Genomic DNA, 17387 nt, shown 5'->3' with positions numbered 1-17387 from the left:
CATTATAAACAGAGAATTCATCTTGATTATTTTTGGCAAGACTAGAGAGAAACATATTTGCATTGCCTTCATAACTAATAAATAGGAAAGCAATCTTTGGACCTCCCTGGCTAATGATCTGGTCATTAGCACAATGTTACTTGCTGTGTGAAAGGTCACAACTGTAACTTTGCAATTACAAACACATTGCAAACCACTTACAATCAGCTGTAGATTGCTTAGAACTTTGCAAGAGGGACTTTAAAAATGGCATGCTAATATGCTTTATACAACACACACACACACACCCCCCCCATTGGCTTCTGGGTTCAAGAGGAAGATTCCTTTAATATTTATGAAAAACTTCAAAGATTTAATAAATAATTTACATCACAGATCACGAAGATTAGGCTGCACCTTTAACATAACTGTTTCCTTTTTGATCTTCACAGACTCGCAAATTTTGACGTTTCTGGTTTCTTGAAGTTGGCATTGGATCCAATAGATCATACACATATTCATTGTAGATCTCACAAAAGGAAACCCATACCGAGAATCTTCGCTGCTTTTGATCAACAAGGCTCATATCAGATGCAGCTGTTATGACTTCAGAATGCTTTGCTATGAAGTAGAAATGAAATTAGTTGAACTTTCTCAAACATTCTTAAACAAAAATAAAGATAACAGGAAATGCAATTCCTATAAAAACGTTTAGGAATAATAAGGAATAATTAACATGGATTTAAACTTCATCATCAGAATTATAGATACAATCTGGACAATTGACAGCCTTTCTTCGAACAAGGTGATGTGGGAATGACCAAAGCAGGGGATTATGGGATTAGATTTGGGTGATGTGGGAATGCCTCTAATTCAAAAATAAAGTATTAATTACTTGTGTGTTGCCTTTAAGGCATTTGTTTAGTTTATTATATTTTCACTTTAGTAATTCATTGTTATCATTTTCTAGTTAAAGTTAAGGTTGTTTAAAGTAAATTCGTTGTCTGTGATATATCGCGGCATGCAATGATGTCACACCCGGTTTTGCCGCGTCTTGTGGGAAAATACTGGTTTGGAGAAACGGGAAGGAGGGGGCTTATGTGTGCAGGATCAGCGCGAGAAAAGTTTTCTTTCTACGCACTAGAAACATTAGAGAAGCAACGCCGTAAATTCATGAGATAATCGATATGTTGAATTAAAAATGTTAACGCTGATTCTGTTAAAAGTAATGACAGTTGATAAAGTTTATGTTTTTTGTTATTTAAAGAGTTGCGGATAGTTTGTGTTGAAGTGTATTTAAAGCCAGTCGATGGCGTAGGTAGATTCTAACTGTATGTTGCACTTTAATGTAATATAGTTGTTGTAGCTTTACTTTTGCAAGTATTTACGACGTAAATGTGATGTCAAGGAAACAAATACTGTATATATTTTGTATTGTTTTATCAACAGTTTTCACCATACGTTAATGTGGAAGAGTGAACAGTAAACGGTTAATCCTACTGGGACCGCCTCATTGACTGGTTTATGCTTGGTGTTTAGTTCAGAGTTCTTTTACACCTGTGCGAGAACACTACAACTTGCAACAACTCTTGCCTTGAATAGCATGACTCTAGATAACTTTGCAGTATTACTGATGTTTGTATTTTTGATGCACTTGAGATCAGATTAAAAGTTTCTAATTGATTTGAAGTTGCTTGCATGTTAAGGTGAATGTGAATTATAGAAAAGGGGAGGAGTTTCAGATTTTAGCCAGTGCCTCCAGCTGCCTTAATTTAAAAGTTAGGATAAGCGTAGTTTGGTATAGGTGGCAAAAGGAGCAGATTTTCAGCAGTGGCATTGTGTGGATTTGGAAAATTTCCATTACTATAAAGAGAATTATTAAAGTAGAAAAATAATTAAATTATTTTTTTCTGTGCTAGCATTACTCCTTTTTATATAAACTCATTGCGTCAAAAATAATTTGTCAAATGCCTGTTGGATCAACATCAATCATGACTTGCAAAACAACTCAGGAGGAGTGGGAAGAATAAGCAGAATGGTGGTCAGGACTGAAGAGCTGAAGTGGTATGGATCCATAGGCTGGCAGTAGATAGTCTTCAAAATACTGAAATTAATCATTAAACAGTTAGATTCCATATTTATCGCAATCATTTCATTTTAAAAGTTTGCTAATCTGATAGTCCTACCGCAAAAATTGTAATTCTTGATGGCTTGCAACCAAAGAAAAAATTTGGTTTGTTGTTTCTGAAAAGTAAAGCACTTAATACATTTCCATTTGTGCAAATTCCTTGAAGAAAAGAGATACCTAGCTGATCAGAAGGAATGCGGTCTGCCAGAGTGATAGAGCTTGCCTGGGCCAACTCTTTTTGGACATTCTTGTTAGATGTGGTCCTGAAAAGCTGGTATTCCATCTCCTGGAAGAAATGATCTTTAGAATTTATGTTCTGGTTCAAAAATCTATAGAGTAATTTAGATTTAAATTATAACTAACCCAAGTGAAAATATAAAACTTGTATCATAGGACCACACTGTATTGGTAATTATCAATTCACCACTTTCAGGATTGTTTACTACAAAACTTATTATTTATCAAACATGACTCAGAATAAGTATTCTGTAATACTGTAATTAAGAGTGCAACAAGATAGGTGTTTATTTTAATGCCTGTATGTGCAATACAGAGCTTTATACGGTGTAACTGCAAATCCATTCATCCTGTTCTATGTTTTAACTAGGTAATCTAATAGTTTTAGTTATGCATTTTCCTTAGTGATTTTAAAGCTTGTATTTAATAATATCGACAGGCAAGAATGTCAGAATCAAGTTTAATATCACTGGCAAATGTCGTGAAATTTGTTGTTTTGTGTCAGCAGTACATTACAATGTATAATAAAAACTATAAATTACAATAAATAAATACATTAAAATTAAATATGTAGTGCAGAAAGAGAGAGGGAAAAATACTCTTAGTACTGTTCATCGGTTCGTTGTCCATTCAGAAATCTAATGATAGAGGGGAAACCAACAAGTTGTCTGTTATGTCTCTGCTCACTGTGAAACAGACACCTCTTTCTCCCTTATTAGGGAGAGAGAGAACTTGTAGTATGTCGAATACCAGGTGAACAATGTAGTCTTTGGAGAACTGCAAGTCTGTATCTTTGCTGTTTCTTTACTCACACTGTACTCGGTGGCGGGTGCCAATGCTTTTTTTTGCCGAGGAGTGGGGATCATTGCTTGCTGCTGCTTACGTGCAGGAGGGAGGGGACCTTGGGGTTCTAACATTTAACTGTCATTCATCCTTTGAGGGCACTCCTCTGTTTTTCGTGGATGGTTGCGAAGAAAAAGCATGTATATTGTATATATTCCTCTGACATTAAATGTACCTTTGAAACCTTTGAAAGAAGCTGTTCCTGAAACATTGCGTGTGTGCCTTCAAGCTCCTGTGCCTCCTCCTTTACGGTAGCAAAGAGAGGAGGGCATGTCCTGGGTGATGGGAGTCCTACATGATGCATGGCACCTTTTTGATGCATTGTCTTTTGAAAGTGTCCTGGATGCTGGGAGGGCTAGTGCCTACGATGGAGCTGGCTAAGCTTACAACTTCCTGCAGCTTTTTATGATCCTGTGCAGTGGCTTCTCCAAACCAGATGGTAATGCAACCAATTAGATTGTTCTTCACAGAACATCTGTAGAAATTTGCAAGTGTCTTTGGCAACATACAAAGCTCCTCAAACTCATATGTTTGCAAATTTCTACAGATGTTCTGTGAAGAACAATCTAATTGGTTGCATTACCATCTGGTTTGGAGAAGTGTATATACACACACACTATAGCTGCTGTCATGCCTCCTCTGTAATTGCTTCAATATACTGGATAGATCCTCAGACATGTTGACACCAAAAAACCTGAAACTGCTCTCCCTTTCCACTTCTAATCCCTCAATGAGAACTGGTGTGTGTTCCCTCAACTTCCCTTTCCTGGTCCACAATCAATTCCTTGGTCTTAGTGACGTTGAGTGCCAGGTGGTTGTTGCAACAGCACTCAACCAGCTGATCTATCTCACTCCTGTACGTCTCCTTATCAATATCTGAATTTCTGCCAAAAATAGTTGTATCATTGGCAAATTTATAGATGGTGTTTGAGCTGTGCCTAGCCACATAAATGGGGGTGTAGAGAGAGTACAGCAGTGGGCTAAGCACACGTCATTGAGGTGAGCCAGTGCTGATTGTCAGCGAGGAGATGCTATTTCCAATCTGCACAGACTGTAGTTTCCCATTGAGGAAGTCAAGGATTCCGTTGGAGAGGAGAGGTACAAAGACTCATATTTTGGAGCTTGTTGTGTAGAACTGAGGGTACGATTGTGTTAAACACTGAGCAGTAATCAATAAACAGCAGCCCGACATAGGTATTACCATTCCCCAGGTGATCCAAGGCCAACTGGAGAGCCAATGAGATTGAATGCGCTGTAGACCTATGGTGGCAATAGGCAAATTCCAGGTCCTTGCTTAGGCAGGAGTTGATTCTAGCCATGACCAACCTCTCTTAGTACTTCATCATAGCAGATGAGAATGCCGTGGAGCACTCACAACTAGTATTAAAATTTGTTGGAAGTTTTTGACTAAACATTAAATTCACTGTCAATAGAAAAACAGAAGTGAAGTCGATCCCAAATCTTTAAAAATAAACAAGCTGAATAAAAGGTGGAAATCAATCAGACGACATGTGGCTTTCCCCATGTGAAACGCAAATACATTCACACAAACCTTCATAACATCTGGGTGTTACCCTGAAAAAGTCAACTTAAAGGGAGATACAATTACCGTTTATAAATTTTGTTTTAGATCATATGTAACGTACATCTCCCAACAGGACTGAAGACTTGGAATTGGAAAATAAATTATAAATTGATAAGCACTACTATTATTACAAAAAAGAAATTTGTTGAACATCACCTCTCTCAGTGGAGAAAAGATTGCAGACTTCATAGCTTCTTCTTGCCGGATTTGATTACTATCCAGTTTTAACACATCATCACAGACGTGTGGTTTTAAATCCATACTTTCATATTGTCTGCCTTTTATGTGATCAAAGAGCATGGCCAATGATCTTGGTAAGATACCGCCATCTTTACCAGTACCTATGGTTAATCAAGAGTGCAATTGTCTGAAAGGATGTGATATTCTTAGGCAGGCAAACAATACGTATACAAGTCGGTACTACAACACTGAACATTTTTAAAGTTTTTTAATTAAAAATTGGAATAAATCTGAAAACAGAAAATGAAGTATGAAACAGTTTCATTAGCTTTAGAGAAGTTAAAGATTTCAATATTGGAGTTTGCACAAATAAAAACATCTTGTTTTCCTGCAACTAACATAAATGATTTGAAATAGATGGGAAAACTGGCAAAATAGGATTACATTTTACCTTGGATGAATTTGTATCTCAGTATTAAAACAGAAATATTATACAATATTTAATTTCAATTGTGAATGTAAGGTAAACAAAAAAACTCAATTATCAAAAAAATGTTCAATCTGACCATTTAAACAGGATGCAGTTGTGGTTTACACAATTAGTTGGCTATTATTTGAATGCATTCAAATAACTTTTTTTTGAGTAACTTCCATCAAAGAGCAAGTACAGGTAAGGGGATATGCATAGCCAGCTTCCTAGCCAGAAGGACAGATATACTGTCAGGATAAATGACAATGGCAAATAAAGATAAACACTTTCTAGGCTTTTTTAAAATCAGGCACAGCTTAATTTGACTGACAACCTAGACATGACGGAAAATTGAGCAAAACTAAATTAGAGATTGGATCTGACTTCATGGAGAGTGCAGAATAAATGCAGATATAAAAACACAAAATAACATAATCTAGCATGCAGGCAGGGATTAAGCCCCGAGAGCTGGCAATGACTTGCATAGGCCATGCTAGTATACAAGGCTGTGAATTATGTGGGTTCTCATACTGACTGTCATGGAAGCCTCTAATGCAAAAATGTCTGGCATTTTAATTGCCAGCAGATATGGCATATAGTGTGAGCGTCCCAGGCCTGTCAAGCAGGTAAATGCTGGCAAGAATAGCCTTCGCTGTCCTGTTCCTGCGGAAAGCAAAGCTGTAGAAGAATTCCAGTGGCATGCTGCAAAGTCATAAAATAATGGAGAAATAAAAGGGTGCATGGTTGTCTGGAGAAATGGAAAGTTATGTTCAGCATGTACACACCCAAGTTGAATGCTCAGAAAATTATTAGAAAAATCAGTGGTGGAGACCAACAGCAGAATTACACAACAGTTGATGAATAAGGTCATGCATCCCAAGTACAAACGTATATACGAATACAACTTCTAATCCAGCAAGAAGTCAGGAATGGAATCTACACCCAGAGATTTGCAGCATTGGTGATGATTTCACTGCTCACCAGCAGGGGCTTCTTCAGATGCCCAGCTAATACTCCTGTACAATGGCAAAGGGGAAAGAGTCAACGGTGGAAGCAGCCACAGGGTGTACGGTGAAAGAAAATGTCATAAAGCACAAAGGAGACAAGCAGAGATGAAAGTCAGAGTAAGATTACACTGAACCAATGGACATGAATTAGCAATGATTTTGGTCCAGTATAGGGAGCGGACAATTATCTCACTTTTTCTGATAGGAATATTTCCAATCCTCATGAGTAAACTGCTTCAAAATGAACAGTCAGATTTACTTAGACGATACAAGGTTGGAGCAATGTCCACTGGAGCATTAGAAGATGGCTGTACCATTCCTGGAATCTACTGAAAAGATGAAAGAAGATATGCTCAACACAGGGAGCTGTAACATGACCATTTCAATCAAGTTTGATGGTCCTGGTAATCTGGAAGGGATTATGCAAACATTGGAGAATGGCCCCTCAGCACTGTTGACTGCCCTGACCTGAACAAAGCTCAGACTGAGCAAGGATTTGTTTGCACATGGAACTGACTGAAGATCCTATGCATGTCATCTAGGATTTTAAGTTCTGCCATTATATCAGTCACTTGTTCATCATATTTGGTGAGAAGCTCCATCTTGCTATTTGCCTTACTATATCATAAATCCAGATGAAAAAGTGTTTTTTTTTCCCAGCTGTAAAATGTGATAATTTGATTTTCATAATTTAGGTATTTCTAACATTAAGTACTTCATTGACATTTAAAAGTGGTTAATTTTTTAAAATCCACATAATTAGCTTAAAAAGCAGACAATAACTAGAAACAAAGACAAATGTAGTTTCTTTTACACCTTTTTAAAAACACTACAGTCCTTCTAGTGGATAATCTGACAACTCAGTTCTGTCAGAAGTTCCAGGATTTAGATCTCTTGACACACCAAAGCTTTTTTTTTTTATCATGAACACTACACAAATCAGTGACATTATGGAATACTCGACACCAGGGGATCCTGGATCCCTTGGTTCATGGTAGGAGTCCATGGCATAATCATGTTTGGGAAGCCAAGCTCTACGCTTACCAAGATGAGTACAATTTGCTCACTACAGGACAAAGCAACTTGATTGGCATGACTCCACCATCCCAAGCACATTTTACTTACTTCTCTTTTTCTTGTATTCTCCCAGATTCATACCTTGAATAGTGTAGGTCTTGCCAGCATTGGTAACTCCATAAGTAAATACCAAACTGTTTTGTCCATGGAGATATTGTTTAACAAGGTCCTTTACTGTGCTGTTGAAGAATTCAGTCTGACTGGTTTCCTGGCCAAATATCTAACAAAAGATAATAAAATATAATAAATGTTGCACATGATTATATGGAAGAATAGATTCAGAACTATCTGGAAATGACTTTAGTGCAAGGAAAGAGCAAAATGCCACTTGACTAAGCATGAGAATATTTTAAATACTGTCAGATTTGAAAGCAAAATGCAATCTACTTGAGAGACTATGTTCACACCTGTAGTGACAATAAAGCGTGTACTTTAATAAATAAAGAATAATAAAGTCTTATTGTGACTTCTCCACTTTCTTTCCCACCCTGATGAAGGGTCTCAGCCTGAAGCGTCTTTTCCATATATGCTGCCTGGCCTTCTGAGTTCCTCCAGCATTTTGTGTGTGACTCATTATAAAACAAAACTGTTTTGCATTTTATTCAGCTATTTTGAATCTGACCAAACCAATTCAAATAAGCATGCCCAGTCATGATGATGGTTTTACATTTGTTTTATTTTGAAAAGGTTATTCATTGCAAGAACAGTAGCCGTACAAGTGGTTAACACAAAAACCCGATTCTCCAATGCCTTTCATGAAAGGAATTCTGCCGTTCTTTGTAATATTGCGCGCAGGCATCTCCAGACTTAGTCATATCATTGGCTCTCAACTGCTGCCACCACAGCGCAGCAACAATAAATGCAGTAAAAATTACAATGGACCATGGTTGCCTCACAGGGAAAGGAATACCAAAGAAACTTTCAAAGGTTTATATTCCATAATAAAATAAAACAATTTAGAAGTGCACCTTCAAAACTGTGGCAATGATGAGCAAGAGAGCAATAAACTCAAAGAAAACTTAGTGAATTAAATAATTTTGAAAATAGAACAACTCCAGCTCAGAGGTAGTCAGGAGCCATTTTCAGAATCAGGAATACTAAAGGTATTATCAAAATATTACTCACCTGAGAAAATGTGAACTTGTGCACAGCTTGCCCAATTCCTCTTTCACTATTTTTCAGAGTGCTTGAATGTTTAGGTGCTGCCAACACAACAGTTTCTGAATCTTTTATTATCACACAGCCCTAAGCCACACATTCAAAGGTGAAAATATTAACAAAGTTCATGTCAAACCTACAAAAACTATCAGCATTTACAAGATATCATATGATCTCTGTGCAACAGTGCAGCTAGTTCACATCCAGTGGTTTGAGAATGTCATGGACCCAAAATAATAGTTCTAATAAAAAAAGACTGGAAACCAAAATATACCACACATATGGGAATTGCTACTTCCAACCAAAATGCAAGGATACACAGTAAACCCCTGAACTCTATACTTCTTTACAGACAAAAGCAATCAGCAAAGTTAATCCAAGACATTTTGATTAGCAAATTTATTTTACATACCACATTTCTGAAAAGTATTTGCTGAGCAAAGCTTCAACCTTATAGTGCAAGTTTTCATTTTGGATTTATACCTCAACATTAATAAACTATATCCAAATCTAATAATATTTGTAGCAAACTACATCACTTGACTGAAAGTCAAAACATAGAACAGTATAGCACAGGAACAGACCCTCCAGTTCACAATGTCTGTGCCAAACATAATGCCAAATTAAACTAATCCCATCTGCTTGACATGGTCTGTATCACTCCAATCCCAGCATGTTCATGCACCTGTCTAAACATCTCTTAAATAGTGCTATCAGACTTGCTTCCACCACTTCCCCTGACACTTACCACTGTGTAAAAATAACTTGCCTCATAAGTCTCATAGAAACATAGAAAACCTACAGCACAATACAGGCACTTCAGCCCACAAAGCTGTGCCGAACATGTCCTTACCTTAGAAATTAACTAGGGTTACCCATAGCCCTCTATTTTTCTGAGCTCCATGTACCTGTCCAGGAGTCTCTTAAAAGACCCTATTGTATCCGCCTCCACCACCATCGCCGGCAGCCCATTCCACACACTCACCACTCTGTGTAAAAAAGAAATTAGCCCTGACATCTCCTCTGTACCTACTTCCAAACACCCTAAAACTGTGCCCTCTCCTGCTAGCAATTTCAGCCCTGGGAAAAAGCCTCTGACTATCCACACGATCAATGCCTCCCATCATCTTCTACACCTCTATCAGGTCACCTCTCATCCTCCGTCACTCCAAGGAAAAAAGGCAGAGTTTATTCAACCTATTTTCATAAGGCATGCTCCCCAATCCAGGTAACATCCTTGTAAATCTCCTCTGCACCTTTTCTATGGTTTCCACATCTTTCCTGTAATGAGGCAACCAGAACGGAGCACAGCTCTCCAAATGGGGTCTGACCGGACTCCTATTTAGCTGCAACATTACCTCTCTGCTTCTAAACTCAATCCCACGATTGATGAAGGCCAATGTACCATATGCTTTCTTAACCACAGAGTCAACCTGAGCAGCTGCTTTGAGCATCCTATGAACTCCAACCCCAAGATCCCTCTGATCCTCCACACTGCCAAGAGTCTTACCATTAATACTATATTCTGCCAACATATTTGACCTACCAAAATGAACCACTTCACACTGACGAAGGATCTTGGCCCGAGAGTGACATCGTTAATTCAGAAACAAAGGTTCTGAACTTAAAGAAGGGTAACTTTGAAGGTATGACATGAATTAGCTAAAATAGACTGGCAAATGATACTTAAAGGGTTGACGGTGGATATGCAATGGCAAGCATTTAAAGATCACATGGATGAACTACAACAATTGTTCATCCCAGTTTGGCAAAAGAATAAACCAGGGAAGGTAGTGCACCCGTGGCTGACAAGGGAAATTAGGGATAGTATCAAGTTCAAAGAAGAAACATATAAATCAGCCAGAAAAAGCAGCACACCTGAGGACTGGGAGAAATTCAGAGACCAGCAGAGGAGGACAAAGGGCTTAATTAGGAAAGGGAAAAAAGATTATGCGAGAAAGCTGGCAGGGAACATAAAAACTGACTGTAAAAGCTTTTATAGATATGTGAAAAGAAAAAGATTGGTCAAGACAAATGTAGGTCCCTTACAGTCAGAAACAGGTGAATTGATCATAGGGAACAAGGACATGGCAGACCGATTGAATAACTACTTTGGTTCTGTCTTCACTAAGAAGGACATAAATAATCTTCCGGAAATAGTAGGGGATCAAGGGTCTAGTGAGATGGAGGAACTGAGTGAAATACATGTTAGTAGAGAAGTGGTGTTAGGTAAATTGAAGGGATTAAAGGCAGATAAATCCCCAGGGCCAGATGGTCTGCATCCCAGAGTGCTTAAGGAAGTAGCCCAAGAAATAGTGGCTGCATTAGTGATAATTTTTCAAAACCCCTTAGATTCTGGATTAGGTCCTGAGGATTGGAGGGTGGCTAATGTAATCCCACTTTTTAAAAAAGGGGGGAGAGAAAAACTGGGGAATTATAGACCAGTTAGTCTGACATCAGTGGCGGGGAAAATGCTAGAGTCAGTTATCAAAGATGTGATAACAGCACATTTGGAAAGAGGTGAAATCATCGGACAAAGTCAGCATGGATTTGTGAAAGGAAAATCACGTCTGACGAATCTTATAGAATTTTTTGAAGATGTAACTAGTAGAGTGGATAGGGGAGAGCCAGTGGATGTGGTATATTTAGATTTTCAAAAGGCTTTTGACAAGGTCCCACATGGGAGATTTGTATGCAAACTTAAAGCACACGGTATTGATGTGGATAGAGAATTGGTTGGCAGACAGGAAGCAAAGAGTGGGAGTAAACAGGACCTTTTCAGCATGGCAGGCAGTGACTAGTGGGGTACCGCAAGGCTCAGTGCTGGGACCCCAGTTGTTTACAATATATATTAATGATTTAGACGAGGGAATTAAATGCACCATCTCCAAGTTTGCGGATGATACGAAGCTGGGTGGCGGTGTTAGCTGTGAGGAGGATGCTAAGAGGATGCAGGGTGACTTGGATAGGTTAGGTGAGTGGGCAAATTCATGGCAGATGCAATTTAATGTGGATAAATGTGAGGTTATCCACTTTGGTTGCAAGAACAGGAAAACAGATTATTATCTGAATGGTGGCTGATTAGGAAAAGGGGAGGTGCAACGAGACCTGGGTGTCATTGTACACCAGTCATTGAAGGTGGGCATGCAGGTACAGCAGGCGGTGAAAAAGGCAAATGGTGTGTTGGCATTCATAGCAAAAGGATTTGAGTACAGGAGCAGGGAGGTTCTACTGCAGTTGTACAAGACCTTGGTGAGACCACACCTAGAGTACTGTGTGCAGTTTTGGTCCCCTAATCTGCGGAAAGATATTCTTGCCATAGAGGGAGTACAAAGAAGGTTCACCAGATTGATTCCTGGGATGACAGGACTTTCATATGAAGAAAGACTGGATCGACTAGGCTTATATTCACTGGAATTTAGAAGATTGAGGGGGGATCTTATTGAAACGTATTAAATTCTAAAGGGATTGGACAGGCTAGATGCAGGAAGATTGTTTCCGATGTTGGGGAAGTCCAGAACGAGGGGTCACAGTTTAAGGATAAAGGGGAAGCCTTTTAGGACCGAGAGGAGGAAAAACTTCTTCACACAGAGAGTGGTGAATCTGTGGAATTCTCTGCCACAGAAAACAGTTGAGGCCAGTTCATTGGCTATATTTAAGAGGAAGTTAGATATGGCCCTTGTGGCTAAAGGGATCGGGGGTATGGAGAGAAAGCAGGTACAGGGTTCTGAGTTGGATGATCAGCCATGATCATACTGAATGGCGGTGCAGTCTCAAAGGACCGAATGGCCTACTCCTGCACCTATTTTCTATGAAACGTCAATTGTGCTTCTTCCTACAGATGCTGCCTGGCCTGCTGCATTCCACCAGCATTTTGTGTATGTCACTTCTCACTTATCCGGGTTGAACTCCATCTGCCACTTCTCAGCCCAGTTTTGCATCCTATCAATGTCCCACTGTAACCTCTGACAGCCCACCACACTATCTACAACACCGCCAACATTTGTGTCATTAGCAAATTTACTAACCCATCCCTCCACTTCTTCATCAAGGTCATTTATAAAAATCACGATGAGTAGGGGGTCCCAGTAAAGATCGCTGAGGCACACCACTGGTCATTGACTTCCATGCAGAATATGACCCGTCTACAACCATCCTTTGCCTTCTGTAGGCAAGCCAATTCTGGGTCCACAAAGCAATGTCCCTTTGGATCCCATGCCTCCTGACCTTCTTAATAAGCCTTACATGGGGTACCTCATCAAATGCCTTGCTGAAATCCATATACACTACATCTTCTGCTCTACCTTCATCAATGTGTTTAGTCACATCCTCAAAAAATTCAATTAGGCTTGTAAGGCATGACCTTCCTTTCACAAAGCCATGCTGCCTATTCCTAATCATTGATGATGCAAAGATCATTGCCAGAGGCTCAGCAATCTCCTCCCTTGCCTCCTACAGTAACCTGGGGTACATCTCATCTAGTTCTGGTGACTTATCCAACTTGATGCTTTCCAAAAGCTACAGCATATCCTCTTTCTTAAGATCTACATGTTCAAGCTTTTCAGTCCACTGTAAGTCATCCCTACAATCATCAAGATCCTTTTCCATAATGAATACTGAAGCAAAGTACTCATTAAGTACCTCTGCTATCTCCTCCGGTTCCAAACACACTTTTCCACTGTCACACTTGATTGGCCCTATTCTCTCATGTCTTATCCTTTTGCTCTTCACATACTTGCAGAATGCCTTGGGGTTTCCCCTAACCCTGTCCACAAAGGCCTTCTCATAGCCCCTTCTGGCTCTCCTAATTCCTTTCTTAAGCTTCTTCCTGCTAGCCTAATAATCTTCTAAATCTCTATCATTACCTAGTTTTTTGAACCTTTCATAAGCTCTTCTTCTTTCTTGACTAGATTTACAACAGTCTTTGTACACTACGGTTCCTGCACCCTACCATCCTTTCCCTGTTTCATTGGAGCGTACTTATACAGAACTCCATGCAAATATCCCCTGAACATTTGCCACATTTCTTCCATACATTTCCCTGTAAACAGCTTATGTTTGTGTATGTATGTGTGTATATAAAAATTTTAAATTATTGTGTTCTTTACCTTATTTTTTGTGCTGCGTCAGACCCAAAGTAACATTTCAGTCTACTTTACACTTGTATAATGGAAATTACATTAAACAATCTTGAACCTCTTGACTGACAATCTACCCCATTTATGAGCTTCAGTTTTATTTATTTCCATCAGTTCAAACACAAAAAGTCTTAGTTTGCTCAACTTTTAATACAGATGTCTGCAACTTTATATAATTTTTTTAAAAAACAGGTTCCTGACTTCATCTCGGTGTCTGAACATTTGCGATGATGCATTTCTTGGTATTGTCGATAGGAATGCCTTGTAACTAGAAACGAAGTTAATTGCAACTTCTAGAAATGGTAAACACAAGAAAGTCTGCAGATGCTGGAAATATAAAGTAACATACACAAAATGCTGGAGGAACTCAGACCAGGCAGCATCTATGATAATTAATAAACAGTCAACATCTCAGGCCAAGTCCTGAAGAAGGGTCATGGCCCGAAATGTCAACTGTTTATTCATTTCCATAGATCCTGCCTGACCTGCTGAGTTCCTCCAGAATTTTGTGTGCATTGTTCTAGAAATGGTTTCTGGATGTTGAAAAGATAGTTTTGTTTAAACTACCTAAAGCATTCATTTCCTTTGTAAAGGAATTTTTCTTGGACCAAGTGAAGAGTTCTGCCTTGAGACTGTATTTTGCTATTATTAATGGTCAGCTCATTTCCAACTGGAAAATATTTGAAATGGAGAACATAATCACACAAAAGTCTAATTATTGTAGAACTTTTGATGAATGGATTTGTATTAATGCAACATTTTTGTATATGAATTTACCCTAGAAAGCACTAAACACCATGGAACAGAGTGAACACAAGTTTTAAGACATCTTAAGGCAATTCTGCAATTTATTATATTCCCGTTCAAATATTAAATTTGCATGGGAATGTTTGTAAGTTGTAGCCAAGAAACCAAAAAAAAATGCACTTAAGTGCTGTTAAGTTACTGTTTCAATGCTAAACAAATTGGCATGCAAATTAGCCCCAAAGTCCATATTACATTTCACATCTACTTATGCCATAGGAGGCCATTTCTGGCACTAATCTTCCCAGTAAATTTCCCCCGTAGCCTAGTCACCTTATATTTATCTCAGTTCCTCTACTCCTCTTCCCAGATTCTACAATTCACTGACACACTGGGAAGGTGGGGGGAAGATCCAAAGTAGGTAATATAAAAGGAAAAAAGGGAGCACCCAAATGAGACCCAAGCAGCCATGGGAACTGCAGACTCCATACCGTTGGTGCAACATTAAGTCTTTAACTTAGGAGCTGGGCAGACTGGAAGCCACATCATATGGAAGCCATAGCAAAAACAGAGAACTCAAGTCAGCATTTACAAAAGCATTAGGCCTCTCACATTTAGGGATTCCAGCATTCAGTTTTCCATATGCCCGTCAACAGATTAAAATATCATGGAAGTCTATGGGCACAGATTCTTTTCTAAAAAATTTAACTGGTTGTAGTTAAACAATTACCAATTAATTGTTAACTGCGTCCATGGTCCAGGAAAGAGGTAAATAAGGTTGAGAGAGTACAGAGAAAATTTACAAGGATGTTGCCAGGTCTGGAGGACCCGAGTTATAAAGAAAGATTGAATAGGTTAGGACTTTATTCCTTTAGAACATAAAAGATTGTGAGGAGATTTGATAGAAGTATCCAGAATTATGAGGGTTATAGATAGTGGAAAAAAGCCTGCTTGCATTCACTCTGAGGTTGGGTGGGACTATAGCTTGAGATCATGGGTCAAGGATGAAAAGTTTAAGGAGAACATGAGGGGAAACTTCTTCACTTAGAGTCATGATAGCTCATTACACACTATTAAGACCCTATGTGTTGTGCTTTCCTATGACTTAAATAAGTTTTGTGGGCAAGATATGTCCTGCACACTCCTCCACCCCCCACTGTCAATCTGTAAACAATACATAACGCCAGACGCCCTCAACCAAACTTGCTTTCATTGGCAGCACGCAATGATGGACTTTCAAAAATCAAGCTTCTTCTCACCATAATTAGTGTTCTATTACCCAATATATTCTGATCAGCATCAAGTCATGAAGCAATTCCTGAAGACTTCGTGTTTTGTATTGAAATGCATCTTCTTTTAAGAAAAAGATTCTCTCCGTTTTTTTTCCTATTGAACTACTTCCAATCAAAATAATGACCTATGTATTACTACTGAAAAACAACAATCTGCATAAAAGGGGTCTATTTGTGAATTTGACAATGTTGAATGATATTACGAAAGGTTTCAATTTTGAGCTACATTCAAACAAAAAAATAAATTACTAATACTTGACAAAACAACATGAAATGAATCGGTTAGTTTTTGCTCACCTGAGATTCGTTATTTGCCAGTTCCACGTTTAAAAACGGTCTTACTCTCAAATACACTTTAAGCCGTTGATCTTCAGCCACTAATGGTTTCGCCTGATTATAGTCCTGTTGAGGATAAGGAGAACACTAACTCAGCTGGTAGAACACCAACCAGGAAAAGCGCCAGGGACTATCCTAGACCAAATTCAAGATGGACCGACCTCAAAACATATTCGTTTAGAAGCCTCGGTCAAGCGGCCGCACGGCCTCTGTTCTGGAGTTTCTCCTTCACTGAAAGTAGGAATTTCGGGTATACAGGCCATCATTTCTGCAACGTCCAGGGAAATAAAGTTACTCTTAGACTGATCCACCGTACCATCCAGTGCACACTTCCAGACTGACACAGATGTGACTCAGAACAAAATCAGTATTGGCGCGTTTACTAATAGAGCTGAATCATTTAAACACCGGATCGATTTGGGACGGGGATTATGCTCTAATTGGCCACGGATGTGTTTTTTTTAAAGGCTCGATGAACAAAATAAGATTTCTCATTTTTATAAACATTCAAATTAACGGGACATCAGAAGGCAATTAAACTCTAGGACTTAATTTGCAAAAGCAACCGAAAGATTTAAAGTTTGTTTAAAAAGGTTTTAATTTTTTTTAAATGAGCAGATGTCCGCAAACAAACTGATCGAAGCCAACGACGGGAAGTTTCGACTTGGAGCAAATGACTGTTCCAAGGATGGAAAAGTGGATTAAAATTTTCTCAAATTTCTACATGGCACAGTACACAAACAAAATTCATCCTAACCTGCTAAAAATAGAAATATTTAAAACATGGTGGTTGACCTTCGTCTCTTTGACAGACAAAAATATACGTTTAAAAGGAGGCCCTTTAAATTGAGAGTTTCCAACACCTGTTTGAGACCTCTATTGATTATTCTTAAAGGAACTTTTCCTTTAAAACAAATTGAAAACAATGCAGCAATTGTAAGCTAACCAGGAAGTTAAAACAAAATCACAGCATAGAAGATTGCAGTGGAATAAAAATTCATCTTAAGTAATATATAGTATCTCTTTGTTCCTTCAGTGAACAATAGCTAAAACTGTTTATTGAAAAATATGAATAGTATGTTTTTTCCATTTTCACTTTTTTGTATTAGTTTCATAGGTTATTATTAAACAGTATTATTATTAAGAGCAGCATGCAGGCGATGCTCAGCCAGTCACGAGCATTAACCTTTGATATGTTCTTGATTAGTAACCTT

The 17387-nt window shown here is 38.5% G+C and overlaps 1 protein-coding gene across 1 annotated transcript in view; it reads right to left on the bottom strand.

Annotated features, from left to right (window-relative positions):
• LOC140730739 (kinesin-like protein KIF20A) overlaps window positions 1–16524 on the bottom strand; it is a 44124-nt gene extending 27600 nt beyond the window's left edge. Inside the window, exons 1-7 of the mRNA XM_073051607.1 lie at window positions 16335–16524; window positions 16135–16239; window positions 8631–8750; window positions 7587–7725; window positions 4929–5113; window positions 2285–2393; window positions 397–600 (exon numbers count right to left, since the gene is read on the bottom strand). Coding sequence (XP_072907708.1) covers window positions 397–600; window positions 2285–2393; window positions 4929–5113; window positions 7587–7725; window positions 8631–8750; window positions 16135–16239; window positions 16335–16439 — 967 coding nt within the window. The 5' untranslated portion in view covers window positions 16440–16524. The remainder of the gene's footprint in view (window positions 1–396; window positions 601–2284; window positions 2394–4928; window positions 5114–7586; window positions 7726–8630; window positions 8751–16134; window positions 16240–16334) is intronic.
• Window positions 16525–17387: the final 863 nt, after the last annotated feature.

This window comes from Hemitrygon akajei, chromosome 1 (genome assembly GCF_048418815.1).
Source record: "Hemitrygon akajei chromosome 1, sHemAka1.3, whole genome shotgun sequence".
In the NCBI taxonomy this organism is placed as follows: Eukaryota; Metazoa; Chordata; class Chondrichthyes; order Myliobatiformes; family Dasyatidae; genus Hemitrygon; species Hemitrygon akajei.
Note: the sequence above shows the minus strand (reverse complement) of the source record. Positions and strands in the feature narration are given on the sequence as shown.